Below are 25,004 nucleotides of genomic sequence, written 5' to 3'. Positions count from 1 at the left end.
ACAAAGTGACATTAAAAGTGTAAGGAAACATTTGTTGAGATTCTTTCATAAATAAATTAAAATTAATATATTTTCGAAAATTATTCATTTATAGTAGAAACCTATGTAGAACATTTATACACATGTATTATACAATATGTATTGGTTTTAGGTAGTACCAATTTTATTATTTTTACCAGTTTTATCTTAGTTGTGCCAGTTCTACTCTCTTATATACACATTTTGAAAGAAGAAAACATTAATAGACTTCAAATTAAGTTTCAAACCAAGTTTTACATTAAGTTTCAAACCAAACACAATTGATACATGAAGAGGTGAATCAAACATGAACATTATCTCCAAATAACAACCATTGGAGTCCTTGTCTCCGGCGCCTTTTATTCTGCGTCCTAGGTCGAGTTTTTGGTCGTTTTCCCCCAGCAGATGCATACCTTTTTGTTTTCTTTCTTCCCCTTTTTATTTTCCGATTCGGAGGCATGATCTGCATATCTTGGACTTCATCTAGGACATCCCATTAAGACTTATCAGGTACTAAATAAATTGTCTTGCAATATGCAATTTCCCACAACTCCGTCCAATAATACTTAGAACACAACTCATGTAACTCGATATCCTTACCTCCATATTTTTGGAATGTAATGAAAGACTCCAATGCATGCACACAAGGATACTTTTGTATATCGAAAAACCTGCAACTGCAACTTCTCAATCGCAACTTCACCAAATAAGGCTTTTCGTCACTGTCAATGACATTGTATTCAAGTTCGAAACCATTTAGCTCTATCGCCTTTAGTTTCTCAGCAGTTGCCCATAAATCATGTAAGTAGTTCTCCACTAAAGGCACCAATTTATTTGCGACTGATCCAGACACAACATCTTTCCGATGTTCATTAAAACATTCAGAGAATTTTTTTAAGTATTGCATCAAGCATGGGTATCAAGAAGTACCTCCTTGCATATTTAAATACGCTGTTCAACGAGTCAACACAGTTGCTTGTGTCTAGGTTGTATCTATCTCCTGGAAAAACACATCTTGCCCATCTTTCTTTCTGGGTAGATTCTTCAAGATACTTTGCAGCAGAAGGATATCTTGTCGTAAAAGAAGCGTAAGCAATGTTGAACTCAGCCACTGTGTAAAACCTACTACACTCCATGAATCTCCATGCAACAACGTCTTTGTTGACGTTACGAGCATAACCTTTCACATTTTGGGATAAATGCCATATACAAAAACCATGATGAGCCAGAGGATATACATTAGCTATGGCTTTTATGAGACTTGTATTTCTGTCAGTCATAAATACCATTTCAGAAGAATCCCCAACAACGGTTTTCAACATCTCCAAAAACCAATTCTAACTTGCATCATTCTCACCATTAAGAACACCAAACGCCAAGGGATAATGGTGACAGTTAGGATCTTGAACCAACGCAAAAACAAGAACACCCTTATATCCGTTCTTTAGAAAAGTTGCATCTATAGTTATAACTTTTCTCATGACTTTAAATCCTTCAATGCTAGCTCCCAAAGCTATGAACAAGTACATGAATTTATTATTCTCATTGCAATGCACATATGATCTTGTACCATGATTAACCTTCTCTAACATGTGCAGATAACATCGCAGCATCTTGTAGCTTTCTTCTGGGCTACCTTTCAAATCAGTAACAACTTGATTTTTCCCTCTCAACGCCGTGGAATATGATATATTAACACCTAATTTTGTCTTGACAAGATCCATGATAATTTTCGGAGGTGGAGTTTCCATTTGCCCTGGATAATCACCATGTAAAAGAGAAGCAACTAATTGTGGAGTGCCTTGTCTCTTACTGTTGCTTGAACTTTAACTAGCCCGAGAGCATGTATGCATCTTGATGTGCCTTCTAATCGCGAAAATATATGTATCTCGAATCCTACCACCTCGTAAACCCCAGTTACATCCTTCTTTAGGACATTTGACCACATAACGCACCTTGTCCGACTTTACTATTTCAAAACTAAAACAGTTAGCGAATGAAGCTCTATCCACCACATCTTGCAATGCCTTCTTGTTTGGAAATTCTTGAAGTTTAGTCAGATCCAAACCGTCATCCCATGGTTCAATATACTTACACGGTTCCACAACAGGGCGTGGCTCAGTATATTCATCACCTTCATCACGTAATTCAACTTCACCCTCTTTATTAGAATCACCCTCTACAGCCTTTTCTTTGCCTACGTAGACAACAATGGCGTTAGGTCCAATTTCACCATCCTTCGCATGTTGGTATTCAAAGTTCATACCGACAGAACTTTGGTCCACTGTGGGCATTGTGGGCACTGTGGGCACTATGGACACTATGGGAACTTGCTCAGGCTGAGGGTCAGAAGGGATGACATTCACAAACAACATACATCTTCGCTTCTCATAATTAACGGAGTCTAGATAAACATTAACATCCTCATCATCATTAAGCTCACAATGCTCCAATGTTTCTACCAGTAGTGGCTTGTAGCTCAGCTGCAACTGAACGTTACTTTCAACAAACCCAAGCTTCCTCTGTATCCTTGCTTTTAACATCAACAATGTTATATTCCTCTTGAACATTATACTATACATGCGTCCTTCAAATTTAAAATGTAGGCTGACGTTCTCGCATATTGTATCCTGCCAAACCAACCAATACAAAAAAATCATAATTAGTACTACTATTAGTTTTACTAGTTTTACTAAATATACCAGTATTACCAGTTTCACCACATTCTCTCTCTCCTATCAAAATCGAATCGAATGGTAAACGAGTTCTAATCTCTTTAATTCACTGAAATCGAAAGCCAAATCCCTTTCTTATCTAATAGATAGCTCAATCGACCAATAAACCTTTGTAAAACACCCAATGTGCTAAGCTTTCTTTGATCTAAATCCAATTGAATTTCTAAATTTACAAATCAAAAACAAATTCAACCAAAAGCTACTCTAATGAGAAGTAACACACCTACATTTTGAAGAACGACTTGATTCAACTCGAGTTGGTGAAAAACGACGGCAGTAGGAGCTCCGACGACAGAAGAATCGCCGGCGGCTGAATTGAGACGTGAGTAACCAGGTGGGTTTCTCAAGTCAAAAACGAGAGTTGAATTTGTTTTTTTATTTAAAAATTTAATCTAAATCAATGAAATTAGAAGACTAAAATCGTCTCACCATCTCTTATTAAATAAAGTGAGGGTATGAAGAATAGAGAGGGAGATAGGAGATTTGTCAAATTTTTTTAGGAACTTTTGAGACGTTTACTCCCATCAAAACCATTTATTTATATGGGTATAAAAACTTAACCCATACCCGTTAAAATAATAGACAAACAGGTAAATCCATAGGTTTTTACCCATTTTGACACCCTTAACTATCATTGCCTAGCTTGAACACCTTAGGCCATAAATTTTCGGTGAAGTAAATAGAGTTTTGAAGGCATCCGTGAAACTCATGAGCCAAAACCGAGAAACAAGTATCGGGAGCCAACATAAAGGCCTTGTCTCCCAAGGTCTTAACTTGTATCCCATTTTGATAACTCCTCATCCATCTTGTAAACCTTGAAACCGACCGTCATGGAATAGTCAAATGCGCGCTCAGCTTCTCTCTTTCGGGGACTCTTTTTGGGGAGGCGCTCGACAACATAAAGCTCTTTACAACCTTCCACAAATCTCATGTCTCCCCTATAGCCGTTAGTGATAGTTTCATCGACAGAAGTGCTTAGGTACCTAGAGATTTGAAGATCGGAACTAATACACCAAACAATGCCTTGTGAATCCAAAACATAAGTTACCCCTTTGCGAACTATAATGTCGGAGAAGTGATCACCCATTTGTTCAAGTCTCCTCAAGACATTTCCATTCCAGTAGTTGATATATCCATCCCAACCGATACCAAGAACTCCATGACGATATTGATCTTCTACTTCCTTGACTTTGACAAGAACACTTCTTAGGAATCCAGGATCCGCTAATCTTGCCTTGGCTTTGTGAACAACCACATAGGCTTCTCGAATCTCGGAGACAGTGAACTCCAAAAGATCGAGGCTCTCGGAATAACAGCGCAACGGAAGACGCGAGAGAGGGTCAAGGACACGGATTCTCCCGGAGTTGATGATGTCCACATCGGATTTGATGATCCAGCCCTTGCTCGGGGAGGAGGAAAGAGTGACTCGGAAGAAGGCCATGTGTGAGAGGAACGCACCGGGATCGCATCGGTAGACCTCGTCGTGTAGTAGGGTTTCGCTAGGGGCGATGGGATCGAAGTGGATGACAGGGCGGCGGCTCGGGAAAGGGTTGTTGTTGTTGTCCACACTGGAGCGCCGCCAAGATGTGCAGATGCTACGGAAGCGTTTGAGTTAGACCAATCTGCTACCATTTCTCCCAAATCTGGTTGTTTCCGCTAGGACCGCCGCTACTTGTGTTGTGTTGTGAGAGGACTTCCAAATTAATGGGCTAAATTTGGAAACGTTTTAACAAAAGCCCATGAGATGCACATACATGGTAAGATTAGACATTTTACAATAGAGTAGGGGAATATTTGTTAATGTTTAAAACATAGAGGAGTTTTCTGTAATTTAGAGGAACCAAACCCATCGATCGAAGGCTGTATAAAGAAGGTGGCTCTCCGGGCAAAACGTCTCAGGGGTAAAAAGGAAACATGGCGAAGGCTAAGAAGCCGAAGAACGAGGAAGCTCCTGGCGCGAAGACGACCTCGGAGAACACTGGAGCTAAAGTTCTTCACCAGAAGCTCTTTCTTTCTATCGACTTTAAAAAACGCCAAATCTACGGGTACGTTTCCTTCTCTTTTACTTTCGATTTGTTCATCTGCGAAACGAATGCGTGATTGTGATTTCTGGCTGCTTAATTCAATTCGCGATGAAGAAACCCTAATTATGAGCAGAAGTTGAATTTTACACCGACATTAGTCTTTGAAATTCTCAATTCTTGGTGAAATCCTCTGCTCTTGATGATTTAGGGTTTTACTTGTATGGTCCTTTGGTTTTATCATTCTTTGCTGCATTTTCATGGGATTTTTTTTTCTTTTTCTATAGTCATACAGAGTTAGAAGTAAGTGTGCCAGATATTGGTATCGTGGGACTACACGCGGAGAATTTGGGAATTGAGAGTGTTTTGGTAGATGGGGAACCCACTGTGTTTGAGTACTATCCGCATCATCAAAACTCTGAAACTGAGAGTAACTGGAACTCGGTCTCTGACCCTGCGTCAGCAGCTGATGCTGCGGCTATGGAATATGTCGGGGTTCTTAAGAGAGAAGACACAGCAAATTTACTGATTAACTGTTGCAAGCCCTCTAAGGATTTATCTGAACAGCTAGATAATGTTACTTTAGAAAATGGTTCCCAATCCTCCGGGGAGGCAAAACAGGTAATTTTCCTGATTTCCCTACATGTATTAATGAGATGTAATGGGACTTCAAATTACACGAACTGCCTTTAAGTGGTTGAACTACATATCGGAAACCGTGGTTGTTTTGACGATTTTAACTATGGTGTATACTAAAAGCAACATGGCTTTAGGGTTTTAGACTTCTAGTATTCACCTTAGCTATGCTTACTCTTCGTTTTCCTTTACTGCTTTTGTGGACCAAAGATAACACATATCAAGTTATCTATTATCGGACTTGTTCGATGCTAAATAAGAATTTACCATGTTGGTAGCTGAACTTTAAAAAAACTAATGCAATCAATACTAGTGGTAGCTATCGATACTTTTTTGTTATTCCTGATACTCATATCTTCTGCTATGGGTTACAACTGAGAACTGCCCTTTGTTTAACTACTTATATATCCTCATATGACGCAGAATGTTAAACTGATTCGGATTAACTACTGGGTAGAGAAAATAGAGTCAGGAATTCATTTTGATGAGAACATTGTACATACCGATAACCAAATGAGACGAGCCCGCTGTTGGTTTCCTTGTATAGATGATGAGTACCATCGTTGCAGGTATTCATTTTTTTAAGAACTAATTCTGTTTTCATGTTTCTTGTCTCTTGAGATCAAGAGTGGGAATCTCAACCTGTTTAACCATTTTCATTTATCACTTTGTGGTGGATGCAGTTTCGATCTGGAATTCACTGTTCCACACAACTTTGTGGCTGTCAGTGTTGGAAAATTACTTTACCAGGTAAGCTGTATATCTTTTATACGTGAATGGATTGGAGGAAGTACCATTTTGTTCGATCTAGTATTTTACGTGCAAATTTGAGTGGAAAAACTTACAAAAATGCTGTGGTTCTCATGACTTATAGTTATAGAATCTGTGTCAAATTTAGTTTCAGCTTGGATAGGAAAGAAGCTATATCCAGTCCTTAGATTATCAGAATATTGTGCTTAGTATAGTTATAAATGAATCTGGATCAAACAGAATATTTCTCCTCTGTTATATTGTAGGCACAACTATCTGGAAGGCTAACAGTATGTGGAATATGTTTAGATTTTCCTTCATTCAATCTTATCAGTACCTTTACAAGAAGGTTTAGGGGGGTTGGTTTTTTAAAAAATTCACACTTCAGGTTATGTGCAAAGAAGATACTAGCCGAAAAACTTATGTATACGAATTAGCTATTCCTATCGCTCCACGGTGGGTGTCTTTAGTTGCGGGACCATTGGAACTCCTTCCAGATCAAAACAACTTTCTCATATCTAACTTGTGTTTGCCGTATGATATCTCGAGACTTCGTAATACAATGGAATTTTTCCATGAAGCTTATAGGTCAGTAAATTTGTATTCTTACAATTCCTTGTAATCAAACTGAATCTAAGTATAATTTGCTGTCTACTGGAAAATCAACTTATACAGCTACTATGAGGATTATTTAAGCGCGAACTTTCCATTTGGATTCTACAAGCAAGTCTTTTTACCTCCTGAAATGGTTGTTTCCTCGTCGACTTTGGGAGCTTCTTTCAGTATCTTTAGCTCCCACATGCTATATGATGAGAGGGTTATTGATCAGGTAATGTTGCCTGGTAAATTGGCCTGTGGTTAGATGATACGTTTATCAGACGCATGCATGTAAATCTTGTGTATATGTCAATATTATAATGGAAGGCACACCCGACCAGAAATTGTATGATGCATATTTGAAAAACTACAACGAACGTATCTGAGCAAGTTAAATATAATTATGCATTGCCTCTTATGTATGTTACTAGCTGAGTTCATCTATTTCTTGCATTTCATCCCTTCATTGGAATATGGCTTTTGGTGTAGAAGGTTTCACGTATGTTTACAAGAATTTTTCTTTCCTTGTTGGTGTTTTATTATTTCCTTTATGCATAAATTTGATAGACCTTCAATTTTCTTTGCAGACAATAGATACGCGTATTAAACTTGCTTCTGCGTTAGCAAAACAGTGGTTTGGAGTTTATATTACTCCCGAGTCACCAAATGATGGTGGGCGCGTGACATTTTTTACACTTCGCTTTGCGTACAATGTTTTATATCAGCTTCATTTGAAAGCGTGTATCTTGTGATTCATGATTGTCCATGTTGCTATAACAGATTGGCTCCTCGACGGTCTTGCTGGTTTCTTGACGGATATGTTTATCAAGCAGTTTTTGGGAAATAATGAAGCACGATACCGGAGATACAAGGTTTATACTCACTACTTGTGTTTTTTTTTTCACATATACAAGCTAAAACTACAACAAGTCGAGTTAATCTTCCCTGGACGCCCCTGTAACCATTTCTGAACAAAGTCATGAACCTCGTATCTTGATTTTTCTGAATCTTTTTGGTGCAAGTGCAGGCAAACTGTGCTGTATGTAAAGCTGATGATAGTGGTGCAATGTGCTTGAGCGCATCTCCTTCTTGCAAGGACCTATTTGGAACTCATTCTATTGGGATGCATGGGAAGATACGATCATGGAAATCAGTAAGCATAATTTTCTATTCATATTTATCATTCCGTGCTCTCAAATTTTTGTGGCCGTGTATGAATTTCTGAGATATATTTACATGCGTTTTGTTACTAATAACAATTGTTTTCTTACTTATTTCTGAAGGGAGCAGTCCTTCAGATGTTGGAGAAGCAAATGGGCTCAGACTCGTTTCGTAAAGTATGACATGTTGTCATCATTTTTCAGGGAATCACTTTGTTAGTTTTCTTACACACGTGATTAACAAATTTCTTTTCGATGTTTTACAGATTTTGCAGAAAATTATATCTCGAGCCAAAGATCCATCTAATCCTATACGGTCCCTTAGCACGAAGGAGGTAACATGACTATACGATGATTTCTTCTTTGGGAGCTTTTCTTGACTGAATACTTTCCTTGCTCTGGGAGCATACGTTTTATCAAAATGGATTTGTCTCTTAGTTGTGACTTGATATACTTAACAATTATGTCATAAATGTACCCTCAACCATAATGTGATACGGCCAGTCATCCGTAACTTGGTTCAACAACTCATAATCGAATTGTATACAAATACAAAACAACTCCCTCGATTTTTGTATATTTGTCTTCTTGATCAACTGATTATCTTTCAGCTTGAATTTTCGAATTCAGTTTCTAATACATATGTGTGTTTCTCAAATTTCGCTTTTGAGATGCAGTTCCGGCAATTTGCTAATAAGATTGGAAATCTTGAGCGTCCATTTCTTAAAGAATTTTTTCAGCGATGGGTTGCATCTTGCGGTTGTCCTATGCTAAGGTATTTTTTTTTTGTATTATGAGTTACTTTCTTCTGAACTGAACTCAATAGATACCTGGATCGTCGTTAAATCTTTTCTCGATGTTCTCTACTGGTGTTTAATAATACCAGGATTGGGTTGTCTTACAACAAAAGGAAAAACATTGTTGAAATGGCTGCTCTGCGCGAATGCACAGCTTCGCTCGATGCAAGGTTATCAGTTATTGGGGCTACTTCTGATTCAGAAAACCGAGATGTGGATGTTGGCTGGCCGGGTATTATGAGTATAAGGGTTTACGAGATCGATGGAATGTCCGATCATCCAAAGTTGCCTATGGCTGGAGATAGATGGCAGCTACTGGAATTACCATGTCATTCTAAACTTGCTGCTAAACGCTATCAAAAACCAAAGAAGGGAGGAAAACCTGATGGGGCTGAAGACAATGCTGATGCTATAGTACCGTTAGAAAATAAAGCAAGGTGGGTTGCTGTGATACGCTATTTCTGGCATTCCTGGTCTGTTTAGTTTTCTTGCAACGACCACAAGAAAAAGAACTGATAGATTGAATGTTTCTCTGTAGCATTGAATCTCCTTTGACTTGGATTAAAGCTGACCCTGAGATGGAATATATTGCTGAGATTCAACTTCATCAGCCCCTACAAATGTGGGTAAGAGATCTGCTTTGACACTTCTTGAAAATATATTGTGTACATAACAGTCGACTTTTACTTTGGCTTTCTGCATGGTTCATGACAAGAAGCTCATGAGCTATGTTACGTAAAAGTGGTCGTTCTGTATTGTGTGTGTGCGTGTGTGCTTGTGTTGTCCTGTTAATTGTAGCCATCTGAAGATCCATCACTGGTTTGTTGACTACGCTTTAGGTTTAATTAATCCTTTCTCACACTTGTGTGTTTTCTGTGACTTTTGACCAGGTGAATCAACTAGAGAAGGATGGAGATGTTGTTGCTCAGGCACAGGCAATTGCGTCACTTGAAGCTTTAAAACAACACTCATTTTCCATTGTGAATGCGCTCAATAGTATTCTCACTGACTCCAAGGTTTTGTCCGTCTCTAGTGTACTTCTTTCAAATACCAGTTTGTAGATGTAAGTTCTTTTCTCCAAGATATTATTGTGACATATAGGTTTTCTGGAGAATACGCATTGGCGCAGCGTTTGCAATGGCTAAAACAGCATCAGAGGTATGATTAAAATTGTTCAAGTTCCAAAGTGACAAGACGTATAATTATCAAAATTTTAACTAGAGATTGCAAAAGGCACTGCTTTAAAAGTATAAGATCAGGAACTTTAATGTGCACTTTTTTATGTTTTTAGAGGAACGGAACACGGTGAATTAATGATTCACGTGAAATTTTATCATTTAAATAAAATTTGTGGGAACAGATTTCCTTTAGTTCAGGTGGGAAAAACTGAAAAAAAAATAATTGGAAAACTTCCATCTACTAAATTGCAGAAAGAATGAGGGGAGGAATTTGTTTTTTCTGATCTCCATATTCCTATCATCAATCTTCCATTCATCTTAATCCCATTTATTCCTGGCATGTTTAACAGATTTCATATGTTGTATGTCTATTGGTTTAAACTGCATGCTATGCCATCTTTCAACTTATTTTTGTGAACTTCACCTTTTTAAAGGTCTCATGCACTGCTTTTTGTGTCCTTTGAAATAAGTCTTACTGCAAATGTTGAGTTAAGCTCATTTCTATTTCTAACAGGAGACTGACTGGGCGGGTTTGCAACATCTAATAAAGTTTTATAAAAGTAGAAGATTTGATGCAGAGATTGGACTCCCCAAGTGAGATTGGTGCCTTTTAATATTTGTACATCTCTTTGGTAACCAGTGGGAGATTTCTCATAAAACTGATGTTCTCCTTTCAGGCCGAATGACTTCCGTGATTTCCCAGAATATTTTGTGCTTGAGGTAATGATTTAAGGTAGGGTATGAGCTTGATATAGTGTCACGAATTGATCTCAGCTGTTAGCTGGAGATGCTATGACATGTCATTTCGATATGATAGAAAACTGTTACTGCTCTGCTTAGTATATAAATTGGGGTTCTCCTGAAAAAAATTAGGCAACTAAGTACTATGTCATGGTGGAATAGAAAACAAATGAATGTTGAGCCAATGAAAATAATGAGCATAAGTTCGCAAATATCCCAAAGCTTCTTTCGTGTTCAGTTTTTTAGGAAAATTTCCTTCTGCAGAGAGGGTGTGATTTATGTTTCTCTTCCTAGCCTGCTTACCTCCGGGGGTTTCCATGGTTATTCCTCTGATACTATGGTTTGTAACAGTTAGCTCTTCTGTTTCACTCGTGGCTTTTTTGGTTATTGTTAGGTTGAATCTATTTTTTCTCTTGAACTTTGAACTCTGTTATAGAACGTCTCCGTAGGAACATTTGGATTGGATCTCCTGTGTTATATCTATCAATCTTGTTGCAGTAGTAGTAGCATGCGACATTCCTGACTGTTTTATCTAAATTCATTGTTATTTGCTTTGTCTTAGGCCATTCCACATGCCATTGCAAGAGTTAGGGGAGCTGAGGGGAAAAGCCCTCGAGAAGCTGTTGAATTTATATTACAGCTTCTAAAGGTATACATCTTCATAGTATTTTATCATGTACTAATGACGGTAAATTTTGTGAAACTTTCGTAGCTTACTGATATAGCCTTCTTATAATCTATGAAACATTAGGTTTATGCTTGTTTTCAGTCCATATTATCATCTTTATTGATTTCGCCGTTTCTCCTTTATTTTTATAGTACAATGACAACAGTGGGAATCCGTATTCTGATGTATTCTGGCTTGCTGTGCTTGTTCAGTCAGTTGGTGATCTCGAATTCTGTCAACAGGTCTGTGATTGTTATCATGTTAAGGCTACTCTACGATTTATTAGCTAATTTTTATTTTGGTCTTTTCCTGCTGACGTTATGATGGGTAGAAAAACCCCTTCAAAATTTTATCAATAAAAAAAAAATCGTACTTGACAAGACAAGATTTAGTACTTAGCTCATCTATTATATTAGCTGTAAATATCTTTATCGACATCTCATGCTTTTATGAAAAAAATGAAAATATTTGGTCTTGGAGGATGAAGGTGGTGACAGAAAAAAAGTGGAGCTCTGTTTTATTCCTATTCAGTTCATATGCAAAGATGTGAATTGCTGAACACTTTATGTTTCTTTGTTTCCCTGGCAGACTTTAACGTTTTTAGCCCCTCTTCTGAAGCGCATTGACAGACTCTTGCAGTTTGACAGGTAACCTCGTGTTTGATGTTTATGATTTTATATGTTTTGACAGAACTTGTTACTGAAAGCTTGTTGGAGATAAATGTACTAGGTTGATGCCGAGCTACAATGGCATCTTGACAATTAGCTGCATCAGAACGTTGGCACAGACTGCTCTCAAGCTTTCTGATTCCATCAGTTTCGTAAGTTCTTTCCATATTTTTCTCCAATTTCTCCTTATAACGCTGATAGCATCAGAAGGTTGCAATTAATTGACTTCAGGAACACATCTGTAAACTTATCGAACCATTCCGAAACTCGGATACAATATTGCAAGTTCGTGTAGAAGCAAGTAGGGCACTTCTTGACATCGAGTACCAATCCAAAGGGATAAGTTCTGCTCTATTGTTGTTTAAAAAATATGTGGTAGAAGAATCATCTTTGAGAGGTTGGTTACATTCTCTTGCTGGGACATAGCAGCTTTCTGTTTCTGGTAGAGTTCATTTATTTCTTTTTATATATTTGGCTCTTGATTACAGGGCAAGTTAAATTGTGTGTACATACGATGCGGTTATGTCAAATAGCAGTTGGATATGACTCCGACGATTGCGTCGACACTGTTAGTCTTCTTGATTTGCTGCATCTGTTCAAGAGCCATGTAGTATTCAACAATGAATTTCTTCGCCACTACTTATTCTGCATTTTCCAAATCCTCGCTGGAAGGTCTGTGGCTTTTACATTCATTGTCTGCCAGATAATTTTCACAAGTACTCTTCTCATGCCGTGCATTTGTTTTTTTATTCGTTATGGTTTCCTGTGGGTAGCACAAAAGTAAGTCTTGAGTCATAGTACATAATTTACTATTTTTCTTAAGCTATGAAGGTTTTGTAGCTGATGCATCGTGTTTGTGGACATTACTTTATTCCCTTTCGTGAATTTTGTTTGAAATTCAAGTGTCTTCATTTTTGAACCTAAAGAGAATTACATATTGGTCTTCTTCTGCTTTCACCGTAGTTTTTGACATTCTGAACAGAATATACTTACCGTTATCTCATTTTCAGACCCCCAACGTTGTTTGGAGTGCCCAAAGAGAAACCTTTGCAGCTTGTTGATGTGGAGGCTTGCATTGAGCCGAAGAATGTATTCTCGGTCCCGGAAGCAGAAGCAGGGGGGCCTTCACTTTTGGCGCTTGGAGATGCCAAAGGAAAATCGCTGGATGTTGTTCCTTTTGGCGTTCCAGCGAGATCACAGGAAATGTTCATGCCTATTGTTTCTGAACTGAGGTTTCCAGAACCTGTCGCTGCGTATGAGGCTCAGCATCTTGAACCTCACATGGAAAGTCAAAACCAACCTTTACTTGAAAATCCCATTGTTAATGAGATTCCACTGGATGGCGAAGCCCCCAGAGAAGAATTAGCTAATAGGGACGTAAACCCAAACCCTCCGATAATGGAACGTCAAAAAGAACCTGATGTGGCGTCTGTGTCTGTTAGTCACGAGGTCAAGAAGTCTGTTATACGGATCAAAGTCAGACCATCTGGTGCGACCAGCAGAGCCGAGGGATCAGCACGATCCATAGAAAGATCTCAAGGGATTGTGGTACGCCATGATATAGACAGGGGACAAACTAGTTCAGCTTCAGTGGACGCTCCACAGAGAATCTCAACGGATGCTGTGAGCATAAGCAATCAGAATCACGTGGAGGAAGTAAATTCGTGTCACGATGTTGGATCTCGCATGACCGCAAGTATCGGCAGTGTAAAATTTGTAAGCGAAGGCGATACATTTGGGAAAGAGTTGCAATGCACTGCTGAGTCTGGGAAAACTTCGGCAAGCCAGAAAGCAGATAATAACATCCAGATCGCAGCGCCTAGCTTCATACCAGTAGATCATAGTATGGAAAACGAGGCGCAGCAGAAATACGCGAGCCTTCAAACACTATCTGTTAGTAAAGAAAGGGATAAGAAGAAAGACAAGGAAAAGAAAGAGAAGAAGAGGAAAAGAGAAGACCCGGTTTACCAAGAAAAGAAACGGTTAAAGAAGGAGAAGAAACGGAAGGAAAAAGAAATGGCAAAGCTTGTGAGCAGCACTTCGGATCCAGCTAGGGAGAAGCAGATAGAGAGTGTCGTCGCGGAGGCTAAAAAAGTAGAAGAGCCAAGCAATGGTGCCGAATTGGTAAAGGTTGAAACAGAGGCTGAGCCATCAGCTGAGCCATCAGCTGAGCCATCAGATCGTCCGATTCCTAAGTTCCGAATCAAGCTGAAAAGCAAAGCGTTCAACAACTCGTAAGGTCTGAGGCAGTCGTTTTGGTGTTTTAAAACTGCTACTGATTTTGTCGCTATGGCTTGTTAAAATATCTGATTAAAAAAAATGCATAGAATCGATGAGTGTGACTTTGTATTCAAAAAGCTTGTTGTTGTTGCAATGCAAGCTGTGATGATGTGATTTGTCCAATGCGCTTTAAGCCTCTCTCCTAGCTTTGAGTTGAAGCGCGCTCCACGTCAGTTTCACGAACTAACGTTAGAATTGAAACAGTGCACAATTAATACTAATGGACCGATCTGATAATTAATAACCTGCAGCTTTTTATTTAATAAGTGGGGCTGTGGGATTAGAGAGTTTAGACAAAAAAAAAAAAAAAAGGAACAAAAATAAAATAAGAGAGAAATTAAGGAAAGAGGGGAAAAGCGAAGGAGAAGCACTGTGGAATCGAAAAACATATTTTGCTGTATTCATTGATCAACTTGGCGTCTTCTCCAACTAAATCGTCTCCTCTAGTCAAAAGAGAAATAGAGAGAGAGAATGGAGGCAAAGCAGCGAGAAATCCTAATTCCGTAAAGAGAGCCAAAGACAAGAACGATGAACTGTGGGAGAGTGTTCAAGTCCGTACAAGCCTTGGTGGCTCACATCTTTCTCTTGTCTTTCACGCTCGCTTTGGTCCTCAAGCTCGACCACACCCTTACTTACTCCTGGTGGTTAGTTTTTAGCTCCTCTATTTTTTATTTTTTATTTTCTCCCTTCCGTCTCCTTATCTGGGACGCTCTGAAAGACTCAATTGTTTGGAATCGAAAAATTCTGCCTATTCGTTATCGCGTCGTATAAAATTAAGATTTGAGGATTTGGATTTAGAGCTTAGGGTTTTGTAGAAAACTCGAAGACAAGTTGGGCTTTTCTGTTTTTTTTTTTTTTTTACCTACTCTGTACTGTAAACTCCGAGGTTTTGCTCGCATGTGTTAGTCAGATAATTGAAAATTTGATTTACAAGTCTAACAAGTTCTTGATCGCTAGTATCCATTCCTTTCTCAGTTAAATAGGAATATTCCCCTTTTGGAGACTCGTGTAATTTAAAAAGTACATCCTTTATCTGGTACTATGAGACAGGGAAGCTTCTCTTCGTGTCACGTGTTCATGTACCATGTAGTACTATGTTTTAAATGAAGAAACATATAGAGTTTACGGTTTTGTGCAAGGACTGCAGACGGAAATGATGTCATCTAAACTGAGTCGTTGGGAATTCCTTTTTAGGATTTCAGATTCTTTCAGCTTTCTTTGAGTCTATAGCTTTTTGGGGTTTATTTTTCGTGTGTTATCCATTTTCTGGTGTTGGTGTCGGTGTCATTCATGTATGCAATCGGGTAATACATAACAACAAACCGTATCTGTTCTGGTGATTTTGGGGATGCAGGGTTGTGTGTCTACCTCTGTGGGCTTTCCATGCTGTTGTTGCACGAGGAAGATTCTCGCTTCCTGCTCCAATCGCTCCTCGTAACCGTCATGTATGTCCCTTACTTCTATAACCACAATATTATTCAAAGGCAGTGTTATGATTTCCAGTATATGCTTAGCTTAGAATAACTGATGTTAGGTTTAATTTTGAGATGACACTTTGTGATATCTTGGCTTGTAATGATTTGTTTCCTTTTTGGTGTACAGTGGGCTCCATGTCATGCTATTGTAGCAACACCGTTGCTTATAGCTTTCGAATTGCTCCTCTGTGTATATCTCGAGACTGCATATGGTAAATAACCGCATCTTATATGGTATTTAAAGACTTTTGTAGTTTAGTATCTTGACAAGGAAAAATGGTTCATGCTATACTCAAGTGGTGAAGCAAATGTTGACGATATGACCCTGAAAGCTTCTTGGAGTTTTGGTGTTTAAATTGATGATTAGATTGAATAGCGTCACAAAGAACTTTATAAGCTTCTGTAGTGTTTTCTTGATGTCTGATACCTACTTTCAGTTCCTCCCTGTTTACTGTATTTTATGTTAATTCTATTTGAGATGCAGCTCGTTCGCTGCCAGCTGTGAGCTTGAAGATTGTATTCCTCCCTTTATTGGCGTTTGAAGTAATAATACTTGTGGACAATGCCAGGTATTGTAATAGGATATGTAACACCGGTTTCTATTTCAATTGCTTCTCAAAACCATTTGTTCTTTCTTTTTGTGAACACAAAACAAATTGGTTCACATGAGCGATTTTGTTTCAATTTTCGGATAATATTGTAAGATAGAGGTTATGGGTTGTGTAACAATGATTAGAATTCAAGGCTAATGCAGCTTTGTTATACATTATACATGATTTGTGATTGCATTTGTAATACGTCCTTCGGTTGAGAAGTGAAGCTACTGAGGTTTGTGGGATATTATTATCTGGCATATGAAGCTAGTACCAATGATTTGAACTTTACTGTTTCCTTAGTTGGAAAAATTATTGGAATTATTAAATCTGCTATGTCTATATGAAGTTCTTAATATACCACACGTTTTTTCTTTCAGAATGTGTCGGGCACTGATGCCTGGAGATGAAGAGAGCGTGAATGATGAAGCAATATGGGAAGCTCTTCCTGTAAGTCATACTACATTTTTTCCATTAAGCTGTTGTTAAAAGTAATTGGTTGAGCAGCTTAAGACGTTATCACTTCTGTCTTTACTTGCTTAAGTTGCATTTAGTTTCTATGTGTGAGTTATCAGTCATATACAAATGTTACCATTCTCTTTTTCCTAATAACAAGACTTTGGACTCTGATAAGTCATGGATTGAGAGCACTTCTCCTTTTGGTCAATTTCTGTAATTTTAGCTTACACAGTTAGGCTGGAAGAAATTTCTGATCTTTGTTGGTGGGAATAAGCTACTTCAAATAAACTTTTCAGATGCTTCTTTTTGTTGTTTGCAGCATTTCTGGGTTGCAATTTCCATGGTGTTCTTTCTGGCTGCTACAGTCTTTACCCTCCTAAAGCTGTCTGGTACTAATCTCTGCCATTGTGATAGGTTCTGTAATTTTTGGCTAAACTTTCAAGTATCTACCTAACATGGGTTTTTTCTGTTTAGTGACCATTTAAATTAGACAATGTCCCCAGGAATGAAAACCTTTAAATCCTGCAGGATGAGTCATTTTAACTGTTTGTATGAATTCGGATGCACAGAAAATTGAATTTCTTAACTGGTGGAACAAGTCAAGTTTTAACATTTAGGGCTTGAACACCATATACTTTTATTTGTTCCTTCAAATACTTATGCATAGCCACTGACATATTTTATATAATCATATTCTTCAGCTGTCTCACTAACGATGCGGATATTGCCATATTCACCTATCTTATATAAAAGATGTCCCTTAATTCCTTATTGTTTTTTTCAAATCAGGTGACGTAGCTGCTCTTGGCTGGTGGGATTTATTCATAAATTTTGGGTATGCACTGTCTTTGCCTTTTTTGGTTACATATATAAATTTCTTAATGCTATTGGTGGAATTGATCATGATTGCAATCAATGTGCACGTTTTTGTCTGCAGAATTGCGGAGTGCTTTGCTTTTCTTGTTTGTACAAAATGGTCTAACCCAGTAATTCATAGAAGCTCAAGTGACAGAGAAACCGGGTCATCTTCTACTACTATTCGATATCTTGACTGGAACAGTGGCCTTGGGGTTTTTCCAGAAGACGATAGGCACCAAGATTCAACATGTGGCCTTCAAGACATTGGTGGTCATATAATAAAAATTCCCCTCATTGTATTTCAAGTGGTACTTTGCATGCATCTAGAGGTACACAACATTTCTGTCGATCCTACAATTCTTGTGTTTGGACATTTCTAAAAAGCTTGTGGTTTGAACTTTCAGGGGACTCCTGAAGCTGCTACGTATATACCTGTCCCTGTCCTGTTTTCCCCACTTTTTCTGTTGCAAGGCGTTAGTGTTCTATTTGCTGCTTCTAAATTAATAGAGAAGGCTGTTGTATTGCTGCGCGACGACGAAGATGATTCAGGATTATATTTTAGATTTTCATCCAGAGCCCACGATTGCTTAGGTTTCTTGCACCATGGATCCAGGTGAGAAATATGTTTAGCTACTTCCTTTGTCTGTTTTCAATGCACAAAAGTTATGGAGGCTACCAATAAGAAATTTTATGCTGTCACTGAATTAGTAACAAACATCAAGTTGATGCCTAACATGTGATCCTCTACGTACTTGCTTAGGCTACTAGGTTGGTGGTCAATTGATGAAGGAAGCCGGGAGGAGCAAGCTCGACTATACTTTGATCAGGACTCTGGGTTAGTAGTTAGTACAATTTAGCTTCTATGTGGTCCAACGTAAATGGTTATATCTGACTTGCTGAAGATTTCATGAAAATATGTGGTGCAGTTACAATACCTTCTGTGGCCATCCGCCTGAAATAGTCAAGAAAATGCCAAAGAAAGAGCTTGCTGAGGAGGTATTTTCACTTTTTCTCTTACTAGCAAAGATTGTGGCTAGTTCATATTTTTATTAAGTCTTTCGTCCTCTGGTCTCAATACCTTCACTTTTATTTAATTCCATGTCAGGTGTGGAGACTTCAAGCAGCACTTGGGGAACAAACAGAAATCACAAAATTCAGTCAGCAGGAATATGAGAGACTGCAAAATGTAATGCTCTCTCCCTCTGCTTCTGATAATTACACTTCTCACTCTAAAGGGGTTTAGCTTTCACAATTGTTTCTATTTCGATGTGTGTATTCGTTGGACTAAATTTTCATATTTCGGTGCTCCCTCTGTTCCAGGAGAAAGTGCTGTGTAGGGTTTGTTTTGAAAGAGAAATCAGTGTGGTACTGCTTCCATGTAGACACCGTGTTCTCTGCAGGTACCCTATACTATTCGATTTTTATGCCTATTTCACAGGAAATAACTGAATTTATAGTTTAAGCTTTTTATAGCAAGTGTCATGAATCGTACTAATATTCCAAGTGCAATTGCGACATTTTTGTAGAGCTCTCTGATGATGTCTGCTTATGTTTTTACTGCCGTGTTTGTTGCAGGAACTGCTCAGACAAGTGTAAAAAATGTCCCTTCTGCCGTATAACCATCGAAGAGCGGCTCCCCGTATATGATGTTTAACATCTAACTTGACCCTCTTCGATATCAAAGATTTTAAGTGTATATATAAGTATGTGTAGAGAGGATATGATGATTCACACTCCTTTTTTTTTATCACCCATCTCTACATTGCGCTGTCTTTTTATTTGTGTGAATCAGCATTGAGTACAGGTCAAACAGAGCAAGTCTAGTATATATCGTATGCGGTATGCCTCATGTTTAGGCTTTTTTGTAATTATTAATTAATACCTCTGACATACTTCAGGGAGATATTGTTTTGTTTTGTACAATACATGTGTTCTTGACTTCTTGTTATCATGTATTTCAATCTCTGGATCTGGTGATATCTTTTTCTCTCTTAAGAATAACTTTCACTGAACAAACCAGTTGTAATCTGGGTAAATTAACTGATTTCGGCCTTTTTGAGATAATTATTGGCGGGTTATAAACAGATTATTTTTGTCTCCAAATGGGCCGAATCTGGCCCAATAGACTTGTTTTGGGACAAATCGAAGGCGACGGGAGAGACCTAACTTAACTCCGGCCAACCGAAATAGAAGAAGAGAGAGAGCGAGAGAGTGAGAGTGACGGCGAGGAAGAAGAAGAAAAGATGTGGTTCGCCGGCGGTGGAGGAGGAGGACTGAGGAAGCTCTGCAGAGCGTCGGCTATTTTCGATAATGAGATGAGTTATAACTCTTTGTTGGTGAGAAACATGTCGAGAGAACGAGCTGTAAACGTCCGGAAGATAAACCCTAAGGTTCCGATCCAAGAAGCTTACGCCATTTCCAATTCACTCTACGATCTCTTCAAGCGACATGGTCCTCTTTCCGTTCCCAACACTTGGCTCCGCGCTCAGGTTTAATTCCCTCGTCTCTGTATTTATTATATTCGTCTGAATCTTCCTAAACCCCCCACCATCAAATTGATCTGAAATGGTAATTAGTCGCCGTGATCTTGATCTTCGATCTTTCGTTTCTCCTACTAATGTTTGATTCTCTGTTGCTTCCGGACTATAAACTCTTTAGATTAGATCAATGGTATAAGTTTATTTGCTTGTGCATTGTGATTTGACTCGTCTTTGCTAAGGGGTTTTAAGAACTTTACGTATTGAAATGTTTTGATCATAGTGATATAATAAACTCAATACTTGGTGATTATATGTTACAATAACAACAGGAAGCTGGGGTTATACTTATATCAATGTTCTGGAGTATAAGCTCTTTAGGTCAGTGGTTTAAGTTCATATACTTGTTCACTGTTTGTTTGTTTTTATGTTAGCATATAAGTTAGTGTGGTTTGACTCAGCTGTGTAAGCTGCTAACAATATGAGTTAATTGAAATGTTGGTGATCATAGTGATAAACTCAGTGTTTGGTGATTGTGTTGCAATAGGAAGCTGGGGTAAGTGGACTGAACAGCAAAACGCACATGAAGCTATTGTTGAAATGGATGAGAGGCAAAAAAATGCTCAAGTTAATCTGCAACCAAGTTGGTTCATCGAAAAAGTTTTTTCACACCGTTTTACCTGAAGATCCTCTACAAGAACAACCGGCTGCTGCCCCTGAGATCAACAAACAAGCCTATAAGAAACGAAGCAAATAAGGACACTGGAGTCTGGAGATAGAGAGAGCAAGTCTCTGTGGACAATCTTTTGTTTTATTTCTTTGGGTTTTGTTGTTTCTTTTTTTAGTTGCTGGTGTATAAATTCTTGAGAAAGTCATGACTTTGTTCTTTGCTCCGTTCCCTTCAATAATATAGATGACTATATATCACAGTTGTTTTAAATCTTTGACATTCTTTGTACTTACTGTTAAACTTGCCATCGTTGTGCAAAAATCACACTTCTCAATTTTTAAAGGACGATACTATGGGTCAACAGATCACAAAAATTTTATACTGTAAAATAAAAAACTTAAACCACTTTTTTATAAACCAAACCGATATATAATTTTGTTCTAATAGTAAAATCTAAATCTTAACCACATCATTTGTAAACCTAAATCGACATAAAATCTCGTTCTAATTGTAAACTTTAAACTCTAACCACCATTTTTAAACCAAACCGACATAATTTCGTTCTAATTGTAAAATCTAAATTCTAACCACATCATTTGTAAACTCAAACCGACATATAATTTCTTTTTAATTATAAAATCTAAACCCTAATTGCCTCATGTGTAAACCCAAACCAACATAAAATTTCGTTCTAATTGTAAATCTAAACCAACCCAATATTTAACTTTTCTTAATTAAAGGTATACAAAATTTGTTTTCTTAATTTGTTTGCTTTTTAATTTAATTTTAATTTACCTTTAAATGAATATTAGATATAAGATTCTGATTTGGTTGAGAGGAGAAGAGGTAAATACAAGGAGGAGTGAACCTTAGTATTTTTTATTTTAAAAACCTCTTAAACAAATACAAGTAAGAGTATCATCTTTCTTTTCCAATTTAGAACGTCAAAATCTTTAAAAAATGATTTTTAAATGCAAATTTTGGAAATATTAAATACTCCCTCCGTTTTAAAATATAGGATGTTTTAACTAAAACACGCATATTAAGAAGTCTTTACTTTTAACAAGTTCAACCAATCAGAAACAATACTACATAATATAAAATACTAAACTAATCTAAAAGTTGCATAGAAAGTTGAAAACATCCTATATTATGAAACAAAAAAATTCTCTAAAAAATCTTATATTTTGAAACGGAGGGAGTATCTTTTAACGTATTTTTTTTTTGTTGAAACAAAGTGTCTGCGGTCAATAAGAAAAACAAAGTGTCTTTTTTCATAGACATAGAATACTAGCTATATTTTCTCATAAAATCAAACTAGCGTCTATAATCTGATTTTATGAAATTAAAGAATGTGGTGATTTATCATATACTAGGTAACAACCCGCACTATGTGCAGGATAAATCGATTTAAAGAAAATTATTATAAATAAAATTATTATTCGAAAACTAATATTTGTTTGTGTCAAATGTAACTAAAGTTTTTCATTTATTTATTTAAAGCTGCGTTTTTTGTGTAAAAAAATATGTTTCGCCCGTAAAATCTTTAAATGTGTAAAAACAAATATTGATAAAATGTTACTATTTACTGCAACATGTCTTTTGTGTGGTTTAAAAATCAAATTCATATCTCTTATATTTTATTTTGTAATCATAACAATTTTGCATGTTTCTTATGTAACCATAACAACATATACTAAATTACTCAGTAGTTTAATTAATTAATTTTATTATATGTTAGTAACAATCGGATTCTAAACTATTTTTTTTTTGAAGATAATCTAATTTATTGATTTAATATTTGTGATTAGACTATTTAAATATTTTGAGTTAGTCGGTTTGTTAATATTTTCTATAAATAACAGATTATTACCAAAAAATCATTATAAAAAAATTAATGAAATTTCAAAATCAACGTATTCGTGTAAGAATACATTTCACCCGTGAATTATGTGAACGTGTTAAAAAAAATTTATAAAATGTTACAATTTATGGAAATATATACTTTGTGTGCATTAAAAATCAAATTTTTATATTGATGGTTAATCGAATAACTATAACAATTTTTCATAATTTAATAATCACTCATTTTAAATATATTATGATTTTTTCAGTACTAAGTTTATTTATAATGATAAGGTTATTGTCACATTCCTTTTTTATAGCACATAGATTAATGTACAATTAAAAAGTATATTCCTATTCTGTTATCAATATTTCTATTTTTTAATGAATAATCACACTAAATGTTGAGATTAATTAGTTTACATACTTAGATATATATAAATTATTACACATCATGATATCCTCTAATTTATTGTCATTTTTATATTTATTTATGAATATCTATAAATCTGTATTTATTGGGAATTAAGTTTCCTTTAATAAGTTGGAGATAATTCAGGAGTAATATATTTCTTTTTATAATCAATTATAATAACTATTGAAAACTTGTTATTTAAATTATTATGGTAATAATACTAACATAAAAATAAAAAAAATTATATGATTTTGTTAATAAGTTATATGTTCTTTATTTTTATTAACTTTAGATATTTTTATAGCCTTTTTAGAATAATTTACTTATATTGATTTTAAGAAATCAATATTTTATATTGATTTCTTAAAAATAATATAACTTTGACTTGTATATTTGTAAGTAAATTTTAGTGAAATTTTGACTTAAAATAGTATGTAATTATTTAATTAGTTTTAATATGTGATATTTAAAATTGTGTGAAAATTGATGACATATCTAATTATTATTCATTTAATTGTTTTTTTAATATAATGACATGTTAATGTACTTAAGTAGAAAATTTAATGGTTTTTTTGCTAAATGTGTCTCGAGTTCTCTGGTAGAGACACATCAGCTTTTTCAAGAGAATGCTTCTCTTTTAATATATAAGGGATTGTCGGCCAAATAAAATCTTCGAATCTTTAATTGAATTTTTTCAACACCAAAATTAAAAATTTCAATCTAAATGGCGTCTCTTCTGCCTCACAGTCTTTTCATGAATTATACTGGATTCAAAAAAATTGGATTTGTTAATTGATTAATAGGATATTGCACAATTTTAGCGCAAATCAGATTTTTGTAGGATACATTTATGAAAAACAAAGTTGATAACCATGACATATCTTTCATACAAATCATCAAATGTACACTAAATAAGAATAACTTATAAAGATTTTGGAAAAAAAAAACTAAGCATTCCTCTTTATCCATTAATTATTCTCAAATGTACTTTTTAGTTGGGATTTAATATAAGAATTATCGATCAAAAGATTAAAAAAAAGGTTAAATAATAATCGAATGATTCAAATTAAAAAATTTAAAAAAAAAAGTTTTTTAATATTTGAAAAAATGAGTGGAGTGCCTTTTATGCAATTTATAAAATATTGACGAAAATTTGCTACACAACAATTTTGAAAAGATGTTACTTTCTCATCTCACAGTCCCAAAGGGAACAATAGAGATTGGTGTATGGAGGTTGAACACATAAGAGCATGCCCATTCCACATCCTCAAATGTGTCTCTAACTTTTAATAATATTAAAAATAATACTAATCTAAGTTTAGATCCTAACTTGATTTTGTATGGAATCCGAACTATTCTTATCAGCAACCGCTAACACCAGGTCCATTGGGCCGTAAAAGTTGTGCTCACGAAGAAAATCCTCGAGACTGGGTATAAGATACTCAACCTCATAGAGTTTGCTACCACCATCCCTGTTTTTCTGTATTCTGCAGGACTCCAGATTGGCGAAAATTACCACCGGTTGTAAACTCGGTGGTGGTGTTTGTAAATCCGGCGGTGGTACTTGTAATCCGGCGGTGGGTGCTTGTTCCATTTTTTTGAAAAGAAAAAAAAAATCCCCAATTTGAAAGCTGGACGGCGGCTTGAAACCCTACCTACTCTTTTAATCATCAAGGATCAACTCCTTCTTTGTCAAATTTTTAATAGGACTTTGAGATTAATCTCAAAACCCATTATAGTTTGGACTCTATGTTGGATATATATTGGAATTTAAACTAATTTGAGCTTTTCTTTTTGCTTTTTAGTTTTAAGAACTGTTTTTTTCTCTAAAGAATTGTGTTATTTCTTTGGACTTCTCTTTATCTATTTAAAAACGTGTGATTGAAGCTTACCCCGTTTTAGCGATTCCCTTACCCAAGTTAACGTCTGTTAATTCGTATGTTTAATTTAACCAATTTTTAAAA

General features: G+C 36.2%; 4 protein-coding genes and 1 pseudogene across 12 annotated transcripts; 3 read left to right on the top strand and 2 right to left on the bottom strand.

The window, feature by feature from the left end:
- Positions 1-220: 220 nt before the first annotated feature.
- LOC109125661 (uncharacterized) lies at positions 221-4,439 on the bottom strand. Of its 2 annotated transcripts, none has more exons than XM_087459267.1 (2): positions 2,977-4,439; positions 221-2,648 (listed from the first exon to the last, which is right to left on the bottom strand). In XM_087459267.1, exon 2 carries the CDS (start codon positions 2,598-2,600, stop codon positions 1,845-1,847), a length of 756 nt encoding a protein of 251 aa, XP_087315393.1. In that variant the 5' UTR covers positions 2,601-2,648; positions 2,977-4,439; the 3' UTR covers positions 221-1,844. The 2 variants fall into 2 exon arrangements, with proteins under 2 accessions (XP_087315393.1, XP_087315394.1); XM_087459268.1 differs by having other exon boundaries at positions 2,981-4,398.
- On the bottom strand, positions 3,273-4,194 carry LOC104704862 (putative F-box protein At1g65740 pseudogene; annotated as a pseudogene). The gene has a single exon (XR_015562344.1). The product of XR_015562344.1 is annotated as a putative F-box protein At1g65740 pseudogene (transcript).
- LOC104702098 (transcription initiation factor TFIID subunit 2) lies at positions 3,408-14,371 on the top strand. Of its 6 annotated transcripts, XM_087459265.1 has the most exons (27): positions 3,847-4,510; positions 4,589-4,798; positions 5,062-5,395; positions 5,834-5,979; positions 6,094-6,160; positions 6,427-6,450; positions 6,549-6,748; positions 6,836-6,989; positions 7,345-7,429; positions 7,538-7,629; positions 7,785-7,910; positions 8,041-8,094; positions 8,184-8,252; positions 8,595-8,692; positions 8,804-9,151; positions 9,253-9,340; positions 9,605-9,730; positions 9,816-9,872; positions 10,407-10,486; positions 10,570-10,612; positions 11,196-11,282; positions 11,453-11,542; positions 11,889-11,947; positions 12,030-12,120; positions 12,200-12,365; positions 12,457-12,640; positions 12,979-14,371. In XM_087459265.1, exons 2-27 carry the CDS (start codon positions 4,668-4,670, stop codon positions 14,204-14,206), a joined length of 4,227 nt encoding a protein of 1,408 aa, XP_087315391.1. In that variant the 5' UTR covers positions 3,847-4,510; positions 4,589-4,667; the 3' UTR covers positions 14,207-14,371. The 6 variants fall into 6 exon arrangements, 4 of the variants coding, with proteins under 4 accessions (XP_087315392.1, XP_087315391.1, XP_010416225.1 ...); XM_087459266.1 differs by lacking the exon at positions 6,427-6,450 and having other exon boundaries at positions 3,408-4,510; XR_015562342.1 differs by lacking the exon at positions 3,847-4,510 and having other exon boundaries at positions 4,570-4,798; positions 10,570-10,625.
- Positions 14,372-14,487: 116 nt separating this feature from the next.
- LOC104702096 (uncharacterized) lies at positions 14,488-19,581 on the top strand. Its single transcript, XM_010417922.3, has 14 exons — positions 14,488-14,892; positions 15,603-15,693; positions 15,851-15,935; positions 16,208-16,292; positions 16,697-16,766; positions 17,095-17,164; positions 17,565-17,610; positions 17,713-17,962; positions 18,038-18,246; positions 18,394-18,468; positions 18,560-18,629; positions 18,739-18,819; positions 18,954-19,033; positions 19,209-19,581. Exons 1-14 carry the CDS (start codon positions 14,777-14,779, stop codon positions 19,285-19,287), a joined length of 1,407 nt encoding a protein of 468 aa, XP_010416224.1. The 5' UTR covers positions 14,488-14,776; the 3' UTR covers positions 19,288-19,581.
- A 156-nt stretch (positions 19,582-19,737) lies between these two features.
- Positions 19,738-21,050, top strand: LOC104702095 (uncharacterized). Of its 2 annotated transcripts, XM_087459269.1 has the most exons (3): positions 19,791-20,122; positions 20,443-20,491; positions 20,658-21,050. In XM_087459269.1, exons 1-3 carry the CDS (start codon positions 19,877-19,879, stop codon positions 20,792-20,794), a joined length of 432 nt encoding a protein of 143 aa, XP_087315395.1. In that variant the 5' UTR covers positions 19,791-19,876; the 3' UTR covers positions 20,795-21,050. The 2 variants fall into 2 exon arrangements, with proteins under 2 accessions (XP_010416222.2, XP_087315395.1); XM_010417920.2 differs by lacking the exon at positions 20,443-20,491 and having other exon boundaries at positions 19,738-20,122.
- The last annotated feature ends 3,954 nt before the right edge of the window (positions 21,051-25,004 follow it).

Source organism: Camelina sativa, chromosome 7, assembly GCF_030686135.1.
Source record: "Camelina sativa cultivar CO46 ecotype springtype chromosome 7, ASM3068613v1".
Lineage (NCBI taxonomy): Eukaryota > Viridiplantae > Streptophyta > Magnoliopsida > Brassicales > Brassicaceae > Camelina > Camelina sativa.
Note: the sequence above shows the minus strand (reverse complement) of the source record. Positions and strands in the feature narration are given on the sequence as shown.

Bases quoted from the DNA above. Each gene is read 5' to 3' on its own strand.
- LOC109125661 (XM_087459267.1), bottom strand. From the start codon at position 2,600: ATGTATAGTATAATGTTCAAGAGGAATATAACATTGTTGATGTTAAAA.
- LOC104702098 (XM_087459265.1), top strand. From the start codon at position 4,668: ATGGCGAAGGCTAAGAAGCCGAAGAACGAGGAAGCTCCTGGCGCGAAG. The intron at 6,749-6,835 runs GTCAGTAAATTT...CAACTTATACAG, and splicing joins TTTTTCCATGAAGCTTATAG to CTACTATGAGGATTATTTAA. The intron at 9,873-10,406 runs GTATGATTAAAA...TATTTCTAACAG, and splicing joins TGGCTAAAACAGCATCAGAG to GAGACTGACTGGGCGGGTTT.
- LOC104702096 (XM_010417922.3), top strand. From the start codon at position 14,777: ATGAACTGTGGGAGAGTGTTCAAGTCCGTACAAGCCTTGGTGGCTCAC. The intron at 16,767-17,094 runs GTAAGTCATACT...TGTTGTTTGCAG, and splicing joins CAATATGGGAAGCTCTTCCT to CATTTCTGGGTTGCAATTTC. The intron at 19,034-19,208 runs GTACCCTATACT...TGTTTGTTGCAG, and splicing joins AGACACCGTGTTCTCTGCAG to GAACTGCTCAGACAAGTGTA.
- LOC104702095 (XM_010417920.2), top strand. From the start codon at position 19,877: ATGTGGTTCGCCGGCGGTGGAGGAGGAGGACTGAGGAAGCTCTGCAGA. The intron at 20,123-20,657 runs GTTTAATTCCCT...GTGTTGCAATAG, and splicing joins ACACTTGGCTCCGCGCTCAG to GAAGCTGGGGTAAGTGGACT.